The sequence below is a fragment of the Harpegnathos saltator genome, unplaced genomic scaffold (assembly GCF_003227715.2).
Source record: "Harpegnathos saltator strain DR-91 unplaced genomic scaffold, Hsal_v8.6 scaffold694, whole genome shotgun sequence".
Lineage (NCBI taxonomy): Eukaryota > Metazoa > Arthropoda > Insecta > Hymenoptera > Formicidae > Harpegnathos > Harpegnathos saltator.
In genome coordinates, this window is record NW_020230531.1 from 1,974,767 (window position 1) to 1,993,604 (window position 18,838).

The 18,838-nt window shown below is 43.4% G+C and overlaps 2 protein-coding genes across 6 annotated transcripts in view; both read right to left on the reverse strand.

Annotated features, from left to right (window-relative positions):
• LOC105189622 (protein split ends) overlaps positions 1-5,362 on the reverse strand; it is a 271,843-nt gene extending 266,481 nt beyond the window's left edge. For all 3 annotated transcript variants that reach the window (XM_025305400.1, XM_025305401.1, XM_025305399.1), the window contains exon 1: positions 1,664-5,362. In XM_025305400.1, the coding sequence (XP_025161185.1) occupies positions 1,664-3,255 (1,592 nt within the window). In that variant the 5' untranslated portion in view covers positions 3,256-5,362. The remainder of the gene's footprint in view (positions 1-1,663) is intronic.
• A 1,303-nt stretch (positions 5,363-6,665) lies between these two features.
• Positions 6,666-12,327, reverse strand: Droj2 (DnaJ heat shock protein family (Hsp40) member A4-like). 3 transcript variants are annotated; one of them, XM_011151851.2, is made up of 5 exons: positions 12,131-12,327; positions 9,514-9,694; positions 9,100-9,391; positions 8,674-9,013; positions 6,666-8,578 (listed from the first exon to the last, which is right to left on the reverse strand). In XM_011151851.2, exons 2-5 carry the CDS (start codon positions 9,643-9,645, stop codon positions 8,149-8,151), a joined length of 1,194 nt encoding a protein of 397 aa, XP_011150153.1. In that variant the 5' UTR covers positions 9,646-9,694; positions 12,131-12,327; the 3' UTR covers positions 6,666-8,148. The 3 variants fall into 3 exon arrangements, with proteins under 3 accessions (XP_011150153.1, XP_011150154.1, XP_011150155.1); XM_011151852.3 differs by lacking the exon at positions 12,131-12,327 and adding an exon at positions 11,839-12,084; XM_011151853.3 differs by lacking the exon at positions 12,131-12,327 and adding an exon at positions 11,824-12,084.
• Between the last annotated feature and the right edge of the window lie 6,511 nt (positions 12,328-18,838).

The following is an 18,838-nucleotide window of genomic DNA, read 5'->3' on the forward strand; positions in this document are numbered from 1 at the left end:
GAAAAAGGACGCAGAGTGCGAGCGAGAGAGAGAGAGAGAGAGAGAGAGAGAGGGAGACGAGGGAGCGAGGAAAAGATGAAAGTGACCTCGCGAACAGATTTTTCAAAGGAGCCATAAAAGCACAATGAGAGGTTACCTAGAGAAGGCGCCTTCGTTTTCCACGCGACATGGAAACGGGGCTGACGGTCAGCGTCGAAGAGGGGGAAGAGGGGGTGTAAAGCCGTGACTTTTGGCTCTCGGAAAAGTCGTGTTTTTTTACATGAGCGGATGGATTACAAAGAGTCGAAAGAGCTTCTCGTGCACCCTGCAACCCTTTTAAGACCTCTACGAACAGCTGACGATCTAAACTTGGACGACGGCGGCAACGCTCACTCTCTCTCTCTCTCTCTCTCTCTCTCTCTCTCTGCCTCTCTCCCCCTCTCCCTCCGAGCGCAGTGCGCTATTTCGAGGCGCGTATAAGCGTGAAACAAATAACGCGTCGCTTCCGCTCGAGGCGCGCGTCTCGCGTTTTAATCGATAACAGCGCGCGAGCGCGCGCTTGTACATCGAGAACTTTCGATCGGCGAGGAGAGCGGCGATGCAATCTCGGTTCGGAGAGTTCACGTCGCCCGTGTGTGCTATAGCCGCAGGAAATGCAGCTTACCTCAAATCGTCACATCTCCATCGTGGCGCGGACAGACGCGCGGGGGATCGCATATTCGCATATTGCGAACATTGCGACATCGAGGAATCGAAGCTGCCCGAAATTGAACGGCGATAGACGAAAATGAGGTAAACCGTCGGATGAGGTAGCCTCGAGTAAATTGGCTTTTAAAGCGCGCCGTTGCGTGCCACGCCAATTCGAGGCCGCGGCGTGTCCGACTCGTTTCTTTCCCCGGCCAGTATCACGGCTCGACTAATTTTTGCGAAGCGTCAATTTAAAGCGGTCGCGATGGCGCGTTCCCGCGATAGAATACAACGCAGCGCGCGACTCACCGCTCCGTTCAAGCCGGACTTAATTCCATTAGCGAAATTAAGGCAGCGCGCCACGCGCGCTTTAATTTCGGGTCGATGCTTCGAGCCGACGCGGCGCGAGTCACTCCGTTAAGCCGACGAATTAAAAGCGCCGCTAATGCGGTCCGCTCGAGAATTAACTCGCAGGTTCGAGAGAGCATTTTCGTGAGACGGAAGAAAATAGAGACGCGGCGGCGGCGGCGGCGGCGGCGGCGCGTCGAGGAATTTCTCGTTCCGAGAAATCGACGCGCAACGTTTCGAGCGCTTGTGTGTGTTACGCAAGAAGCATCGGAGCAAACAGTGGTTACCAACCTACGCGTGTGTGTCGCCCAATTAAAAAATGTGACGAGGTAGTAGCCGAAAAAGTTGAAAGAACACGCGAAGGAGCATCGTCGCGAAAGATCATTCGTCAAGAATTCACGAAAGCGCTGCGGAAAGAAGCGCAGCGTTCTCTCTCCCGAGTCTAAATTCAGACTGGATTAATGATCGAATTCGAGTGTATATTAATTCGGCGATTCCATTTAAGCAGTCTCAACACATGTGTCATATGGTGCCAATGGTCGTGTCACGTACGTTGATAACGCGTGTAATATCTCGAAACCGAGCGCGAGGGGACTTGGTAACCACCGAGAGCGCGAGTTCAACAACGGCACATTCGTTGAGGACTAACCTGATATAAATGATGACCCCATTGGTGCATATCCTTTTCCACCCACGTGGCACGCTGATCACCGACTGCTGTTGCTGCTGTTGCTGCGACTGCTGCTGCTGCTGCTGTTGTTGTTGCGCAACCACCGCACTACCGCCGTTCATTGTCAACACCACGTTATGTTGCGCACTGTTACCACCGTTATTGTTATTACCGTTAACACACGACGGCTGCTGTCGCACAGCCTGCTGCGCACACGCCGCACCGCCGGCATGATGATTGTTCGCCGTTAGACCGTCTTGTCCCGGCTGATGATGAAGATGACTCTGGCTCTCGGGGCTGCTCAGGCTACTGTACGCCGTCGTCGTGGTTGTCGTCGACGACGATGACGACGACGACGACGACGACGACGACGACGACGACGACGACGACGACGACGACGACGACGACGACGACGACGACGACTCGCCGGCGGTGTCGGGCCTGACCGAGTCGCAGACGGTCGCGACGGCACCATCGCCGACAGCGGCCGCCGCCGTTGCCGTGAGCGAGGAGGCGGTCTGGCCATCGAAAGTGTCCTGCCGACCCTTGTCGTCCAACACGATCCCCGTCGCCTGTTGCTCGCCGGCGCTCTGAAGTACAACACCGTTGCCCGTGGTCTGCGGCGCGTACGCGACGCAACCGTCGTCGCCGAGGAGGCCGACGCAGCCGCCTCCGCCGTCGGCGGAGTTCGCGCGCGCGACGATTCTACCGACCGCGCTCGCGTTGTAGTCGGCGGCGCTCATTCTCGCGGACGGGTACGCGTCGCCGTGGTGAAGTCGCGTCTGCTGGTACGTCTTCGCGGACAAGACGTCGTTGGCGGTACCGAGAGTATCCGCCGTCGTCGCGGTCACCGAGTCGTTGTCCGCCGTTGCCGTCGGTAGCTTGCTCTCCCGCGACGGCGCCACGCGCGTCATCATCGCCGTCGTCGTGGCCGCGGTCGCGCAGCACGTCGTCGCCGACTGCCCCAGGCTGGCCTGTCGGTACAGCATCACGTAATCCTCGTCGTCGTCGTTGCCGGCCAAGGACGTTCGCCTGGAGTCACTGGGGTCCGGGACGGTCACTGCGCTCGCCGTCGTGTACTCGAGCGACGGCTGCTGCTTCAAACGGCAACAACCGGCCGCGCTGTTGTTGCTTCCTACGATCCCTCCTCCTCCTCCTCCTCCTCCTCCACTACCAACGCCGTTGCTGCCGCCGCCGCCGCCGCCAACGCCGGTGCCGTCGGAGGCACAGTATACGGCGGTTTTGGCGGGAAATGTCGCCGCCGCCGTCGCCACCTGCGGCGTCTGCAGGATGCCGGCGTACGTCGTCTGCTGCGGCGACTGATAACCGACCGCGATAGCGGCAGCAGCGGTCGCGGCGACATTCTGACCCACCGCCGTGGCGTACGCGAAGTTCTCCCCCGACACGTACACCAGAACGCTGTTCTGCTGTAGAGCCTGCTGATGTTGTTGCTGTTGTTGCTGTTGCACTTGTTGCTGCTGCTGCTGCTGCTGCGGGTGATGATGCTGATGATGATGGCCGTGATTCGGGGGAGCAGGGAGCGTGGACGGCTGCTCAGGCTTGCCGGCCATGGTCCAGGTCCAGCAGCGCTGCGGATGACCCCGACGACACCCACGACAACATCACTGGCACGACGTGGCACGTAGCTCGCCTACGTGGGGACACCGGCGGGTGATGGTACTGCCGCATCCTCCGCGAGCGGGTGCACGATTCTTAAGCGCTCGGCACCGTCGTCGAGCGGGCGCGGCGGCTCGACGATGAGGTTCGCGGTGCCCGAGTCGCGTGCTCGCCGATGTCGCCGGCGGTGTTCCTCGTCCCGTTGTTGCGTTTCTCGCCGCTACGACTCTCGTAGCGCGACATAATCCCACCGATTGCGCGCGCGCTCGACCACACTCACGTAAATATCCGCGGGTATGTCGATGGAGCAGCCGGCTGACACGTCGCGATGACGTAGATGATCCTGGCCCTGGGAGCGCCCTCGTTGGCTGAGACGACGGTCAAACGACAGATTGTTAGAAGATAATCGCGTACGCACGCACGCACGTCGTTGTCACTGTCGTCTTTCAGAGCCGGCGCGTATTTGGCGCGCGTACTACAACACGCTGCCGCTGTCGCTGCCGCTGCCGCTGCCGCTGCCGCTCGCCGGTCAATGGCCGTCTAACCTCCTTGACGCGGCGGGGATCGCCGCGCCGGGCATGGCGCGAGACGCGCCGCGACACCGGCGTGCTGCTGCTCCTCCGCTCTGCTCGGCGCGACAGTCCGAGAGGCGACGATCGGGCAAGCCTTCTCCTTGCCTCTCGCGCGCGCGTCGTCGCTCTTCTCGTCGCTCCTTCGTCTTTCCTGAGCCTTCCGGAGCGGAGCGAGCTGAAACGTCGCACGCTCTCGTTAAAATGTCGCAGGTCGGAGTACGTTGACACACGCGAACGCGATCGCGATTCGAGATGCCGCCATCCGGGGCCGGCTCCTTCGCTCGCTTCTCTCCTCTCACAAGTATCGTCTTCGCGACTCAGCGCTCCTCGCCGGCGACGCGGCGGACGGCTCCTCCTCTGCTGGGCGCGCGAGCGAGCGTTGCGTTCCACCGAGCGGCGATTCGTAATTGCGTAGCATGTCGGCGAATCGACGAACGACCAGTGCCCTCCGATCGGCCGCCAGGCGAAACGCGTCGAGCAAGGTCGCGGGCCGGCTTCGCTCTTTTATCGAGGCGAATTGCGTCTCCGTCGAGCGTCGTCGTCGTCGTCGTCGTCGTCGTCGCCGCCGGAGAGACCGCGAGAATGTTGCGCGCAAGGTCTCGGCGGAGCGGCTCAAGGTGACGGTCCGCCGCCGCCGCCGCCGTTACCCGTTCGCGACACCGCCGCGACGCGAAAAGCGGTGCGAAATCAACGAGCCGAAGATTCCCGACAGCACACACGCGCTCCCGCTGCACACGGTGCGCGTCGCGACGACAAATCGGAGCGAAGTACGAGAAGAACGCTGCACTGCACACGCTGCCTTGCCGAAAAAAATATTTCGCGTCGTGGTAAAAAGTCAACACTAGAACGAGTAGAGTAGAAGAGTAATAGCAGCAGTAGTAGTAGTAGTAGTAGTAGTAGCAGTAGTAGTAGTAGTAGTAGTAATAGCAGCGGCAGCAGTAGTAGTAGGTCGTGTCAATGCCACGGTCCAACTCACGTTTTACATTCACGGTCACTTCGTCCTGACCGAGTCGCGTTACACTCGACAACGAATGCACCAACAGACGACGACAACGCGCACTCAATTATGTCATCGTGTGGGTAGCACCACTATCGCCGAAAGACCGCCGAAGAGAGGGGGAGAGAGAAAGAAAGAGAGAGAGAGAGAGAGAGAAAGAGGGGGAGAAAGAGAGAGAGAGAGACGGAAAAGAAAACGACAACGTCACGCAACACGATTCCGCGGATCTCACACAGCCGGGCGGCGAGCCATCTCCCTCGACACTGACTACGTACTACGCGGTTAATCGCACTCAACTGCTCGGCGGATGGCTCGGCTCGACTCGTCTGGAGTCGGCTCGATCGGTAATATGGCGCGAACGCGCTCGCCGTACAAAAAACACTTTACGCCGCTGGCGTAACGATTCGGGTTAAATCGCGCACGGACGGACGAGCGTCGTGTTATGACGCTGTGTCATCGTCACAGCAGCAGCAGCAGCATCACGACCACCACCTCCACCTCCACCTCCATCTCCACCACCACCACCTCCACCACCACCTCCACCACCACCACCACCACTGCCTCGTGCCACCACCACTAGCAGCGTAACCACTCTCTACACTACTACTACTACTACTACTACTACTACTACGGATACTACCACCAGCAGGAGCAGCAGCAGCACCAGCACCACTACTACTAGCGCGGTTGCGAACTCGGGCTAAGTTAACTAACCCTCTTCGGCCGAGCCGAACACCTGCGCGCTCCGTTCTCTCACCGCTCTCTGGCTCGCTCGTCGCTCGCGCGGATCTACATTCGTCGGCCGATTATTATATTTTTCCTGACAACCGGTGGCCGTGCGCGACGCTCCGATTACGTCTCGCGCGCCGATCCTGCTTCGACGTCCCGCGATCGTACGCGCGCGCGTTCACTCTCTGCCGGCGGACACGGCCACCGCGCGGCACGCCGTTCGAGATGCCGTTGCCGTACGGATATGCCTGTGCGTACGCGCTACGTTTATACGTAACTGATATTGGAAAAATATGGCTCCCACCGCATACCCAGAAACCTCTGCGGCATCCCGACGGCTGGCTGGCTGGCTGCCTGGCTCGCGGCCACTCGCACACGCCACTAAGCACGTCGCTGAAAACATCGACCCTCGTTAGCGACGGTGCCGCTATCCGTCGGCAGAGCCGCGCGTTAACTCTGCGGTTGACATTTACGTACTTACTAAACCCGATATCTGATTTTCTCTTCCCGTCTTTCCCCTCTCCATCACCCGCGCGCCCCGCACCTGCCCGAGCAGCAGCTTTCTTTCGCAACAGATTGAAATTCGCTCGTCGCGTATGTTACATTGTTGCGGCGATATATCTCCGATTTCGCTTCTATTCTTTCTATTCTATTAACTGCACGTTTGATATGGAAAAGAAATATATATATATATATATTCTTTATACAGATATGCAGTTGAAAACCAACTTTTCAGTCTCACTCGGGTTTTCCTCGTCTGAGGCCAAAATAGGGAAAAAAGATCTTAAACTGCGGTTGTAATTAATTAGCATCGAAACTGACCGCAAATTAGATAATATAACACTACGTCATTACGTGATTAAATAGCGTTTATTCGCTATTTAATAGAGGAAGGATAGGAGATAAGAGAGATACGGAAGGAAAGTTCCGCGAAATGAAAATGGAATTATCTAGATCTAATATCGCAAGGTTTCGGAATCGATCACACGTTATGCTGTTTAAAATTTATTTATGACGCTCAAAAAAGGATACTAATCACCATTTTTTTTTTCTATAATAAATAAGATTACAAGAGACATATGGGGCTATTTATTAAAATTTGCTATAGTAACCACGGACGAGTACACGACCTCGTATACAGTAAATAATATGTGAATGTATCGAAAGTATATTAATTTAATATAGTACAAGAAGAACTAAGGATCATCTATAGCATTCGTTCATGCGCGTTAATCATAGGGTTATGGTAAGACGAAACGAATAAGTTCTCGAAAATAATCAGAAATTATTAAAAGATCTTTCCGTAAATTTCCTAGTTTTAACTGAATTTCAATTTGAAGATTTCCTAATTTCACTATCATCGCTTTTACTTGGTTATACAATATATGGATAAAGATGAAAAAGAAATTGATCGTTTGATATTCAACGACACAGAATTGCACAGAGCTGCTTACGAATACGCGCAATCGTCCACACACATACAGGAACCTGATTCTTCATTTTATTTGCATTATTCGCAAACAAAATCGTATATTTGTTAATTATCGTCACACGCCAGTATATAAAAGCGACTTGGAAAAGAAATTAAATACTATGAATATGGAATAATGTCCCACTTTGAGAAGAGAAGTTTTGAGATCTCTAATATAACCGATAACACCATAATATCGCTTTATAATCAAACGTAGTTTGCACGGTAGTTTCTTCCCACATAAACCGACACATCCCGATATTATTACTTTCGAATTCTAAAAAACTGTAAAAGACAACAATCTTTTTTCGGATCTTGAGATTTTGAAGTAATTGAGTGCTACTACTACTATAATCTGGAGGGCCAGAAAAATGGTGTACATAGACAAACGACAAATTTCAACTAAATATACATTATGATTTTAATTCTATGCTTAACCACGTAGTAATCACTGCTGAGCTGCTAGCTGATTATTGGGGCGATACAATTGGTCGAATAGCGGAGAATAATCACGATGTTCGAGATACATGAATTACAACATATACGCTGTGTATAATTTACGACCGACAAATAGTGTTCGTTCTCTCATTCTTTTTTTTTTCTTGTTACATTAGATCGTTAAATAAATCGAAATTTCCTTACCACTGTGTGTAATGATAAGTACACGCTCTTAATGATCCTCTACTTAAGCGAAACTAAATGAATGCCATTGCGGATGGATGAGATGCGCTCCTTGCCAGAATTTACAATGTACTTTCATTATACTTCCAGCACAGCTAATAATAGATGTGTCTAGACTCTCATCGCCTGACAATGGTCATCTACCTTCAAGATCTTTGCGTAAGGATCGAGCATCGAGAACACGGCAGCTGCGGTATTCCCATAGTCCTGCGCGTATTCGGAATCGAATCGTGTCTTCATTTTGTTTTCTCTCCTCCTTTCGTTCTTTCTATCTCGTTGAGCGATTCGCCTATATATCCAGCTATATTATTTCTTTCTTTAGCATGACACGGAGTCGAGCGAATGGGACAAAAATGAAAAAAATGGCTATGTTTATTACAGGGTTAATGTAATCAAATTAATGCGTGGCACATTGGACTCGTGACGGGCCTCCTTCGTCCTCTTCATATGCTTGTCTCGTGTCCCTTCGCCTCGCCTCCTGCTCAGGATCCAAGTCGGTGAGAATGCACTCATCGGCTCCGTTCGGAATTACAACTTCTTCCCTCGGTGGCAAGCACTGCTCCAATGACGGGATGACCGATGGGTTAATGTTCTTCGGGAAATTGACTATGAATTGCATTATGAGTCTGCCGTGGGTAAACGGATCCTTGTAAATCGGCATGCCTTCATTCAAGATGCATTTCAAGTCACCGTGTTTCGTAACGGTGCCAGGCAGCGAAGTTATCAGCAGATCTCTACCGTCCAATGTGCGGATAACTTTTTGGAATCCACATAATGCCTCTACCAGTTCCAATTGCATTCTCATTATCAAATCGTTCCTTGAACGCCTGGAAGATAATCGACAGCGATACATTAGTCATGAAGTTACGCGACAATGAGCAAGCGAATTACAGTGTAATTATTCAGTTATGATGATGCTAACTTGAATACTTCATGTTCCTTTTCCTCAAGTAAGATAACTATGTCACCAGGTTCCAAATCTGGCTCTTGGTCACCTTCGCCAGTGAAAGTGATTCTCTGGCCGTCAACCATTCCCGGGTCGACATGAACTTCGAGAATTTTTCTATCTCTAATAGTCTTTCTTCCATTGCAATGCTTGCAACGATCACGAGGATTGATACGTTCACCTTGACCTTTGCAATCTGAACACATGGTTTGTAAATGTTGCAGCATTCCCGGTCCTAACTGCTGGATTTGTACTTGCAGTCCAGATCCGTGACATATAGAACACTGCTCAACAGAACCTTTCTTTCCGCCAATACCTAATCAAGATACCAAAAGGAAAATTGTCTCGTTTCTGTGCCGTTGGATAACCCCTTTTGCGATTATAACTTTTAAATTAAATTACCTTCGCACTTCTCGCAGATAACATTCTTTTGCAGAGCAAGTTTACGTACAGTTCCTTTGTACAATTCTTCCAGAGAAACGGACAGTTGATGAATGACATCCTGACCTCTACGTTCTCTCCTTCGAGCTCGTCCAAAACCTCCTCCAAAGAACATGTCGAAAATATCCATAGGAGACGAGAAGCCACTATTGCCCATGCCTCCTTCTTTCAAAGCTTGTTCACCACCTTGATCGTAAACACGTTTCTTCTCAGGGTTCGACAGTACTTCATACGCTTGAGAGATTTGCTTAAACTGAAACAAAGGCAAAATACTCTAAAGATATTTCTTTGTAAAATTGGTGGTGTGATCATGACAAGGTATGGAATGTGATATAAAAATATTTCTAAGCGCTTCAAATTAAGATCGACACAAACCCGTTCGCCTTCATTAGGATTCTTGTCAGGATGATACTTCAAAGCAAGCTTCCTATAGGCCTTCTTCAAATCGTCCTGTGCGCATCCAGGCTTCACGCCCAACACGTCATAAAATGTAGTCTCCTTAACCATTTTCACAGAGTATTAAAGTCCTTTTGAATAACTTGTGCTAAAACTCCTCCTATTGATGAGACAAAGGAAAAATAAAGATATTGCATAAATTCTCTCAACTTTTAACACTGATTATTATAACGATAGAACATATAGATATCCATTCTCTATATATCTACATATAATGAAGCCTGTTTTTTATAATAATTTTTAATAATTAAAAAATCATTTAAAAATACTCGAATGATGTCGTATGAAATACTAAGGTAACTCAGTCGATAAAGTATTTTTAAAGTTTCTTCAAAACAACATCCATTAAAAATACTTGAATGAATCTATCTAAGATGTTAACTAAAAATGCAGCAGATCTTTTTATAGTTTTATACTGTGTCAATATTTTTAAGGTAATAATTATTTATGTTTGACTACTTATATATACCATTCTTAAATGAATTGGTAAAAAAGGAGGAGGAGTAAGTTTTGTCCATAAAGTTTCCAATGATTCATATTTTCACTGAATGTTACTTAAGTGACAAAATACAAATAACACAACTCTATATATATATATATACACATATAATATGCAACTTTCCTCATCAATAAGTATCTAAAATATATGCTTTATACTTCTTTCAAAAATAATACGAATGTGATAAATTGTCTGTCAAAATATCTAACGCAGCTGTTCCATAATCTATTGACAAAGCAGCACCGGACAAACAGTATAATTATATATATACTTTATTCATTATAACAAAATAATAATTTGATGTTGCAACAGAGGAATAAAACTCATGCATGCGATCAAAAACAGTATACTATTATGCAGCAACTAACCAAGTTTGTCTCATAATTAATTCATAAAGTTTCAACTGATTGCATCACTTTTGTGATGCTTACAACAGATTGCAAGGCATTGTGTGACACATTATACTCAAATATGGTGAGATCATAGTGTAAACATGTAGTATAGATATATTCAATGGATCAGTTATATCGTTCACTAGTCAATCTATAAATTAAGAATTTTCAATCTTTTTTTCCAGCATGAATTCCTCTATAAAACTGTATTTTTAAATACATAACAAAATCTACAGAATTACAAAAGAGTGACGACGAGTTAAAATGCAGCAATACATATAATTATTAAAACATTGTAAATATAAATTTGCCAATTTTATTGATATGATTTTAGTAAAAAAATCTTTGCAAGGACAAAATTTTTGTCCATCCAGTTTATAGTTCCTCCAAGTCCATCCAAGCATTCCAGGTTGGAAACCTTTGAAGAATGAAGAAGAAATATGGACAACATACACAAATAAATGTTCGGATTATCTTTTGTCACACATCACATGATTCGTTTTGATAAAACGAAATTTTTGACCTGACGACCTTGAATTTCAGACTGAGTTTCCGTCATCGCTATATTTAACGAGCAAAATTAGCAAAAACGATACTATCGGAAGAGTGAGAATAGAAAAACTGCTAAAACACAATGTTTATCTGATGGACTCCGATACGAAGTATCCGAAAGCTCCGATTATCAGGCTACGAACGTTTTCTCGCGCAATACACGTAGATGCAACGTAACCGAAGCTAAAGTCGTAGAGTCGCCCGTAAATCTGACGACTGGTAATATCCATGTGGATTGTGAGTTTCAAAATGGCGTCTACGATGAGGCTAAGAGTTGTAAGATTAAATAGATTAACGAAAGGAGAAAATTAAAAGGCAATTTTGCGGCGTGGCGTCGTTACTCGGTGAATAAAGACGTCGGCGCGCTTTCTAGATCCTTCCACTATCGTATAAATACATCGGAGCGAGTGACGGGCAGCACCGAGCAGCAGCGAGATCGCTGTAACGGCATAAAGCGCGTTGCGCTTGCCAAATAGCTCGCGAGGCTTCCTCTTGACGCAAAAGAGCCGTCGACGGCGCAGGTTTTCATATCATCACACGGATAATAAGCGTGTGATCGGAGTGAGCGTGAGCAACCATCACGTACGTTTCTCTCACGAATATTTCGCGGCGAGTATTAATTAATGCGTCAGGCGAGCGAGCGAATAGAAGAGCCAAGTTACACGAGCTTCCACCATATTCTTCTAAAGCAGCAACGCGACTCATGCCATTGCACTAACGCTCGCGCGGTCGAGCGACGATTTGGGCGAATTTCCGTTTCGTAATGTCTTCGACGTTCGCACTTACGCATGCACCACGTACCAACGGATATATCTCTGCAACCTTCGATCGTCCGCTGATGGGTTACACCGAGAGAAACCGCGACGCGACTATACAGTGGCGGTGGCTCGACGAAAAGTTCTAGACGAATCTACGCCTCGCACGCTTCGAACGCCAGCCGGGGACTGCTGCTGTCTCGGGAGAAAAATCGCGGAGGCGCTTGTGGATCGATCGTGGTGCGACTCGACGGCCCGTCCGTCCATACTCGCCCATCGCCGATCGTTCCGCCGATGGAAAATTCGCGTTCACGCAATGCCAAACGGTGAAGACTTACCTGTATAAGCAACCAAGCCGGAGAGAGTCTCTGCTGGGCGAGGATGACCGCGCAAATTCTGTATGACGTTAGCTCGCTCCCCTCAAAATGCACGCGGTAACGTTTGACGAACTACGCTGGGCGCCCAGAACTCCCACCACTATCACCGTCGATTTCTGTTCTCGAAACTTCCTAGAGCACTGTGGTGTGGTCAGACGACTGAAGACCAATCAGCTGCCAGGGAACGTTGTTAACGGCGCCTCGAGCGCTACGTCGGTCTGCGGAAACTCCTCGGCCAACGGTACGAGAGCGCAGTTATTAAAACAGTTTCAAGGTCAATATTCGAAATATATTTCAGAAAAATATTTGTGAACAAAGCAATCAAAATAAATAATATTCGTCACGTTCGTGCTTTTTATTTCTAAAATCGATGTCGATTGAATAGGTTTAACGGATTGCCTATTATTCAAATATATTATTCAAAAGCTTCAACAAGCCTTCATTGTTTTTACCGACAATTTAAAGTGGTTCTGGTTCAATAAATGGCTCTTTCGAGCAGAGCTGTTAAGCCAGCGGCACACGGTGCTTGTTTTCGTGCTGAATTGTTTGCTGGATGAAAATACTGCGTTCTGATTGGTGCATTTCTATCCATCTTCGGAAATGTACCAATCAGAACGCAACATTTTCATCTACAACGTCTAATAAGATACTACGTAAATTACATTTTCTCTCTTGCGAGAACACTGACTGTGAGACTGTGTACTCGTTAATTAAGCTAGAAAATAAATGTACACTCGCACGTCTCGACTCGCGCGTGTGGATGTTAATAATAATAATTAAATATACGTACGTTTCACGTATAACGTGATTGACTTGGAGTACTCCACGGTGTTATTTATAGCGACGCATTCATACTTTCCCTGATCTGTTACATCGGATTCGATAATCTGCAAGGCACCTCAAACATAAAATGCGTTATTCTCGAACAGCGTGCGGACTGCTCTCAGGATTTTCTTGTCCAAAGAAAGATCAATGATGCGATCGCAGATCTCGTGTATGTCATGTCAAAATAGAGACAGTTTGAATTCGGCGTAATATGATTCTTGGAACAGACGTAAACAAGTATTGTGAAGTTTGAAGCGAGTCTTTCACAGGCATGCTTTGAAAACACGAGTTGTTTTCATTTTCAGCTAACGGACGACGCAGGCATCAACACTGATCGGCAAGGTCAGCGACTGGTGGGGGGTAACCGTGCCTTCCCGATTGTTTGGTTTCGTACCCTTATATATGACTGCGTGATTGCGGCAAGGACATTGCGCCTCGAGCCGACGAACGACGCGCATACCGCGACGCAAAGTACGAGTGTCGGTAGTCGTATCGGTTAATACGCGTTTCTTTGTCCCCGAATTTTACTTGCGCGAGTGTTAGAACTAGAGTCAGTGTCGTCACCAGTGCTACGATGGAGTATCCGGAGGTGCTGCGACGGAGACCAGAAGGAGGACGTCGGATCGAGAAATCAGGATGGAGAGAGGACATGGAGCGCGCCGAGAGACGTGGACAGCGATACATCATGTATGGTATTCGAGGTACCTCGAGTAATTATTATTATGCAGGATTTTTCTGATTTTAACAGACCTTACTCGAAGTAAGGACATACCCGAGTCGAAATTAGATCAGCATTCATAGTTTATCATCTGAAAAATGATAAAATAGCTTGAGATTTGATTATTCATTAACCTAATTTCACGTAACATGAGCTCTACTTTTCTTTTCTCATAAAATATGAATGTCTATTCAAGCAACGTTACTGAGGCAAGCTAAGGTTTATAAATACAAATTTGTAATTATGTTCTCAATGAAAAATTGCACATAATCTAGAAAACTATGAATAATGATCTTAGAATCTGATATAAATTTTACAAGTGTTGATTTTTATTCGTCTAATAATGCTCAGATTGCTGTTTTCGTTTAGAATCTGCTAGAATGTCCGTTTCTCATTCTTGTTTATCTTTCTTATTGTACCGAATCTGAATCAAAATCTCTATTAGTGAAACAGCATTATTAGACATAACCGTTATCTTTTTGCAGCTTCAGCTCTTTTGAGAGCTACAATTCTCATCATTCTCATTAGAAAAAAGAAAAGAAAAAAAGAGAAGAAAAAAGGAAAAAAGAACTTTAAGAATGATGAGAATAAAAAGTGTTTTTCATCTCCCATTTCCTCTAATTTTTATATGATTATTTAATCCTTATATATTTATCTCACGCGCAGTTCTAACAAAGGTAGTTCTATTTACGTTTTTATATTTGTTCTCTTTCTTGCACTGTTAAGCGAATATATAATCAATATCAACAAAAATTGCTCATTTAAATTAAGAATATAAGGATTAAGTACATATACATTATCGAGATAAACAAGTATCAAATAACTGCGGAATATGTCGCTGTTGAAGACTCATCATGGGCGAGACTGCGAGAGTAGCCAGATGTAACATTCAGGTAGGACAAAGCTTTTTTCACTACTGCGCATCTAGATATTCTGCATTGATTTTTCAAATTGGATGCAATTTGCAGGATTAATGTAGAATTAATATTTCGACTCGGGAAAAACTTTTTTTTATCAAATTCTAACTTATACAAGTGAATACTTGAAAAATGAGAACGAATTGTCATTGCACTTGGACAATCTTCTGACACTGATTTATGGTGTTGATCGATATTCGATTTTCGGTACTGATTTACTCTTTCATTTCTCTACAAGAAAAAGAAATTGATACGACTCGTTCATTTAACCGTGATAATTTGATGAATAAATTAAATATTGACCGATCTTCAATTTTCGGTACTGATTTATTCTCTCATTTCTTTATAAGACAAGAAAAATTAATACGAATCATTCGTTTATCCGAGTTAATTTGTTGATTAAATTAGAGGGATAAATACCTGAAAAATGAGAACAAATTGTCATTGTACTTGGACAATTTTCTGATACTGATTTACGGTATTGATTGATATTCGATTTTCGGTACTGACTTACTCTTCCATTTCTCTATAAGAAAAAAAAAATTCATAATCGTTCATTTATCTGCTTTAATTTGATGAATAAATTAAATATTGATCGGTCTTCAATTTTCGGTACTGATTGATTCTCTAATTTCTTTATAAGAGAATAAAAATTGATACGAATCGTTTTTTTATCCGACTTAATTTGTTGAGTAAATGAATGGAGAAAGTACCTGCAAGATGAAAACAACTTGTCATTGCACTTGGACAATTTTCTTGACACTGATTTAAGGTATTGATCAGTCTTCGGTTTTCGGTACTGATGTATTTTCTTATTTTTTTATAAGACAAAAAAAATAGATACGAATCGTTCGTTTATCCGAGTTAATTTGTTGAATAAGATTAGAGGGGTAAGTACCTGAAGAATAAGAACAAATTGTTATTGCACTTGGACAATTTTCTGACACTGATTTACGATATTGATCGATATTCGATTTTCGGTACTGATTTACTGTTTCATTTCTCTATAAGAAAAAAAAATTCATACGAATCGTTCATTTAGCCGCGTTAATTTAATGAATAAATAAAATATTGATCAGTCTTCGGTTTTCGGTACTGATTTATTTTCTCATTTCTTTATAAAACAAAAAAAATTGATACGAATCGTTCGTTTATCCGAGTTCATTTGTTGAATAAGATTAGAGGGGTAAGTACCTGAAAAATGAAAACAAATTGTCATTGCACTTGGACAATTTTCTGACACTGATTTACAGTATTGATCGATATTCGATTTTCGGTACTGATTTACTGTTTCATTTCTCTATAAGAAAAAGAAATTTATACGAATCGTTCATTTAGCCGCGTTAATTTGATGAATAAATAAAATATTGATCAGTCTTCGGTTTTCGGTACTGATTTATTTTCTCATTTCCTTATAAGACAAAAAAATTGATGCGAACCGTTCGTTTATCCGAGTTCATTTGTTGAATAAGATTAGAGGGGTAAGTACCTGAAAAATGAAAACAAATTGTCATTGCACTTGGACAATTTTCTGACACTGATTTACAGTATTGATCGATATTCGATTTTCGGTACTGATTTACTGTTTCATTTCTCTATAAGAAAAAAAAATTCATACGAATCGTTCATTTAGCCGCGTTAATTTAATGAATAAATAAAATATTGATCAGTCTTCGGTTTTCGGTACTGATTTATTTTCTCATTTCTTTATAAAACAAAAAAAATTGATACGAATCGTTCGTTTATCCGAGTTCATTTGTTGAATAAGATTAGAGGGGTAAGTACCTGAAAAATGAAAACAAATTGTCATTGCACTTGGACAATTTTCTGACACTGATTTACAGTATTGATCGATATTCGATTTTCGGTACTGATTTACTGTTTCATTTCTCTATAAGAAAAAGAAATTTATACGAATCGTTCATTTAGCCGCGTTAATTTGATGAATAAATAAAATATTGATCAGTCTTCGGTTTTCGGTACTGATTTATTTTCTCATTTCCTTATAAAACAAAAAAATTGATACGAATCGTTCGTTTATCCGAGTTAATTTATTGAATAAGATTAGAGGGGTAAGTACCTGAAAAATGAAAACAAATTGTCATTGCACTTGGACAATTTTCTGACACTGATTTATAGTATTGATCGATATTCGATTTTCGGTACTGATTTACTGTTTCATTTCTCTATAAGAAAAAGAAATTTATACGAATCGTTCATTTAGCCGCGTTAATTTGATGAATAAATAAAATATTGATCAGTCTTCGGTTTTCGGTACTGATTTATTTTCTCATTTCCTTATAAGACAAAAAAATTGATACGAACCGTTCGTTTATCCGAGTTCATTTGTTGAATAAGATTAGAGGGGTAAGTACCTGAAAAATGAAAACAAATTGTCATTGCACTTGGACAATTTTCTGACACTGATTTACAGTATTGATCGATATTCGATTTTCGGTACTGATTTACTGTTTCATTTCTCTATAAGAAAAAGAAATTTATACAAATCGTTCATTTAGCCGCGTTAATTTGATGAATAAATAAAATATTGATCAGTCTTCGGTTTTCGGTACTGATTTATTTTCTCATTTCTTTATAAAACAAAAAAATTGATACGAATCGTTCGTTTATCCGAGTTAATTTATTGAATAAGATTAGAGGGGTAAGTACCTGAAAAATGAAAACAAATTGTCATTGCACTTGGACAAATTTTTGACACTGATTTATGGTATTAATCGATATTCGATTTTCGGTACCGATTTACTCTTTCATTTCTCTATAAGAAAAAAAATCATACGATTCGTTCATTTATCCGCGTTAATTTGATGAATAAATTAAATATTGATCGGTCTCCAATTTTCGGTACTGACTGATTCTCTAATTTCTTTATAATGGAAGAGAAGTTGATACGAATCGTTCTTTTATCCGACTTAATTTGTGGAGTAAATTAATGGGGTAAGTACCTGCAAGATGAAAACAACTTATCATTGCACTTAAACAATTTTCTAATGCTCACTTATAGTATTGATCAATATCCGGTTTTCGGTACTGATTTAGTCTTTGATTTCTCTATAAAAGAAAAAAAGATTGATACAAATCATTTATTTATCCGTGTTAATTTGATGAATAAATTAAATATTGATCAGTCTTCTGTTTTCGATACTGATTTATTGTCTCATTTCCTTATAAGACAAAAAAATTGATACGAACCGTTCGTTTATCCGTGTTAATTTGTTGAATAAGATTAGAGGGGTAAGTACTTGAAAAATGAGAACAAATTGTCATTGCACTTGGACAATTTTTTGACACTGATTTATGATATTAATCGATATTCGATTTTCGGTACTGATTTACTCTTTCATTTCTCTATAAGAAAAAAAATTCATACGAATCGTTCATTTATCCGCGTTAATTTGATGAATAAATAAAATATTGATCGGTCTTCAATTTTCGGTACTGACTGATTCTCTAATTTCTTTATAAAAGAATAAAAATTGGTAGGAATCGTTCTTTCATCCGACTTAATTTGTTGAGTAAATTAGTGGGGTAAGCACCTGCTAGATGAAAACCACTTGTCATTGCACTCAGACAATTTTCTAATGCTGATTTATGGTATTGATCAGTTTTTGGTTTTCGGTACTGATTTATTTTCTCACTTTTTTATAAGTAAAAAAAAAATTGATACGAATTATTCGTTTATTCGAGTTAATTTGTTGAATAAGATTAGAGGGGTAAGTACCTGAGAAATAAGAACAAATTGTCATTGCACTTAGACAATTTTCTGACACTGATTTATGGTATTAATCGATATTCGATTTTCGGTACTGATTTACTCTTTTATTTTTCTATAAGAAAAAAAATTCATACGAATCGTTCATTTATCCGCGTTATTTTGATGAATAAATTAAATATTGATCGGTCTTCAATTTTCGGTAGTGACTGATTCTCTAATTTCCTTATAAGAGAATAAAAATTGATACGAATCTTTCTCTTATCCGACTTAATTTGTTGAGTAAATTAATGGGGTGAGTATCTGCAAGATGAAAACAACTTGTCATTGCACTTAGATAATTTTTTAACGCTGATTTATAGTATTGATCAATATCCGGTTTTCGGTACTGATTTAGTCTTTGATTTCTCTATAAAAGAAAAAAGACTGATACAAATCATTTGTTTATCCACGTTAATTTGATGAGTAAATTCGATATT

Excerpts from the sequence above, each read along its gene's own strand:
- Droj2 (XM_011151851.2), bottom strand. The coding sequence starts at position 9,645 with ATGGTTAAGGAGACTACATTTTATGACGTGTTGGGCGTGAAGCCTGGA. Across the intron at positions 9,014-9,099 it reads TATCTGCGAGAAGTGCGAAG|GTATTGGCGGAAAGAAAGGT; the intron begins GTAATTTAATTT and ends TATCTTGATTAG. Across the intron at positions 8,579-8,673 it reads AAGGAACATGAAGTATTCAA|GCGTTCAAGGAACGATTTGA; the intron begins GTTAGCATCATC and ends ATTATCTTCCAG.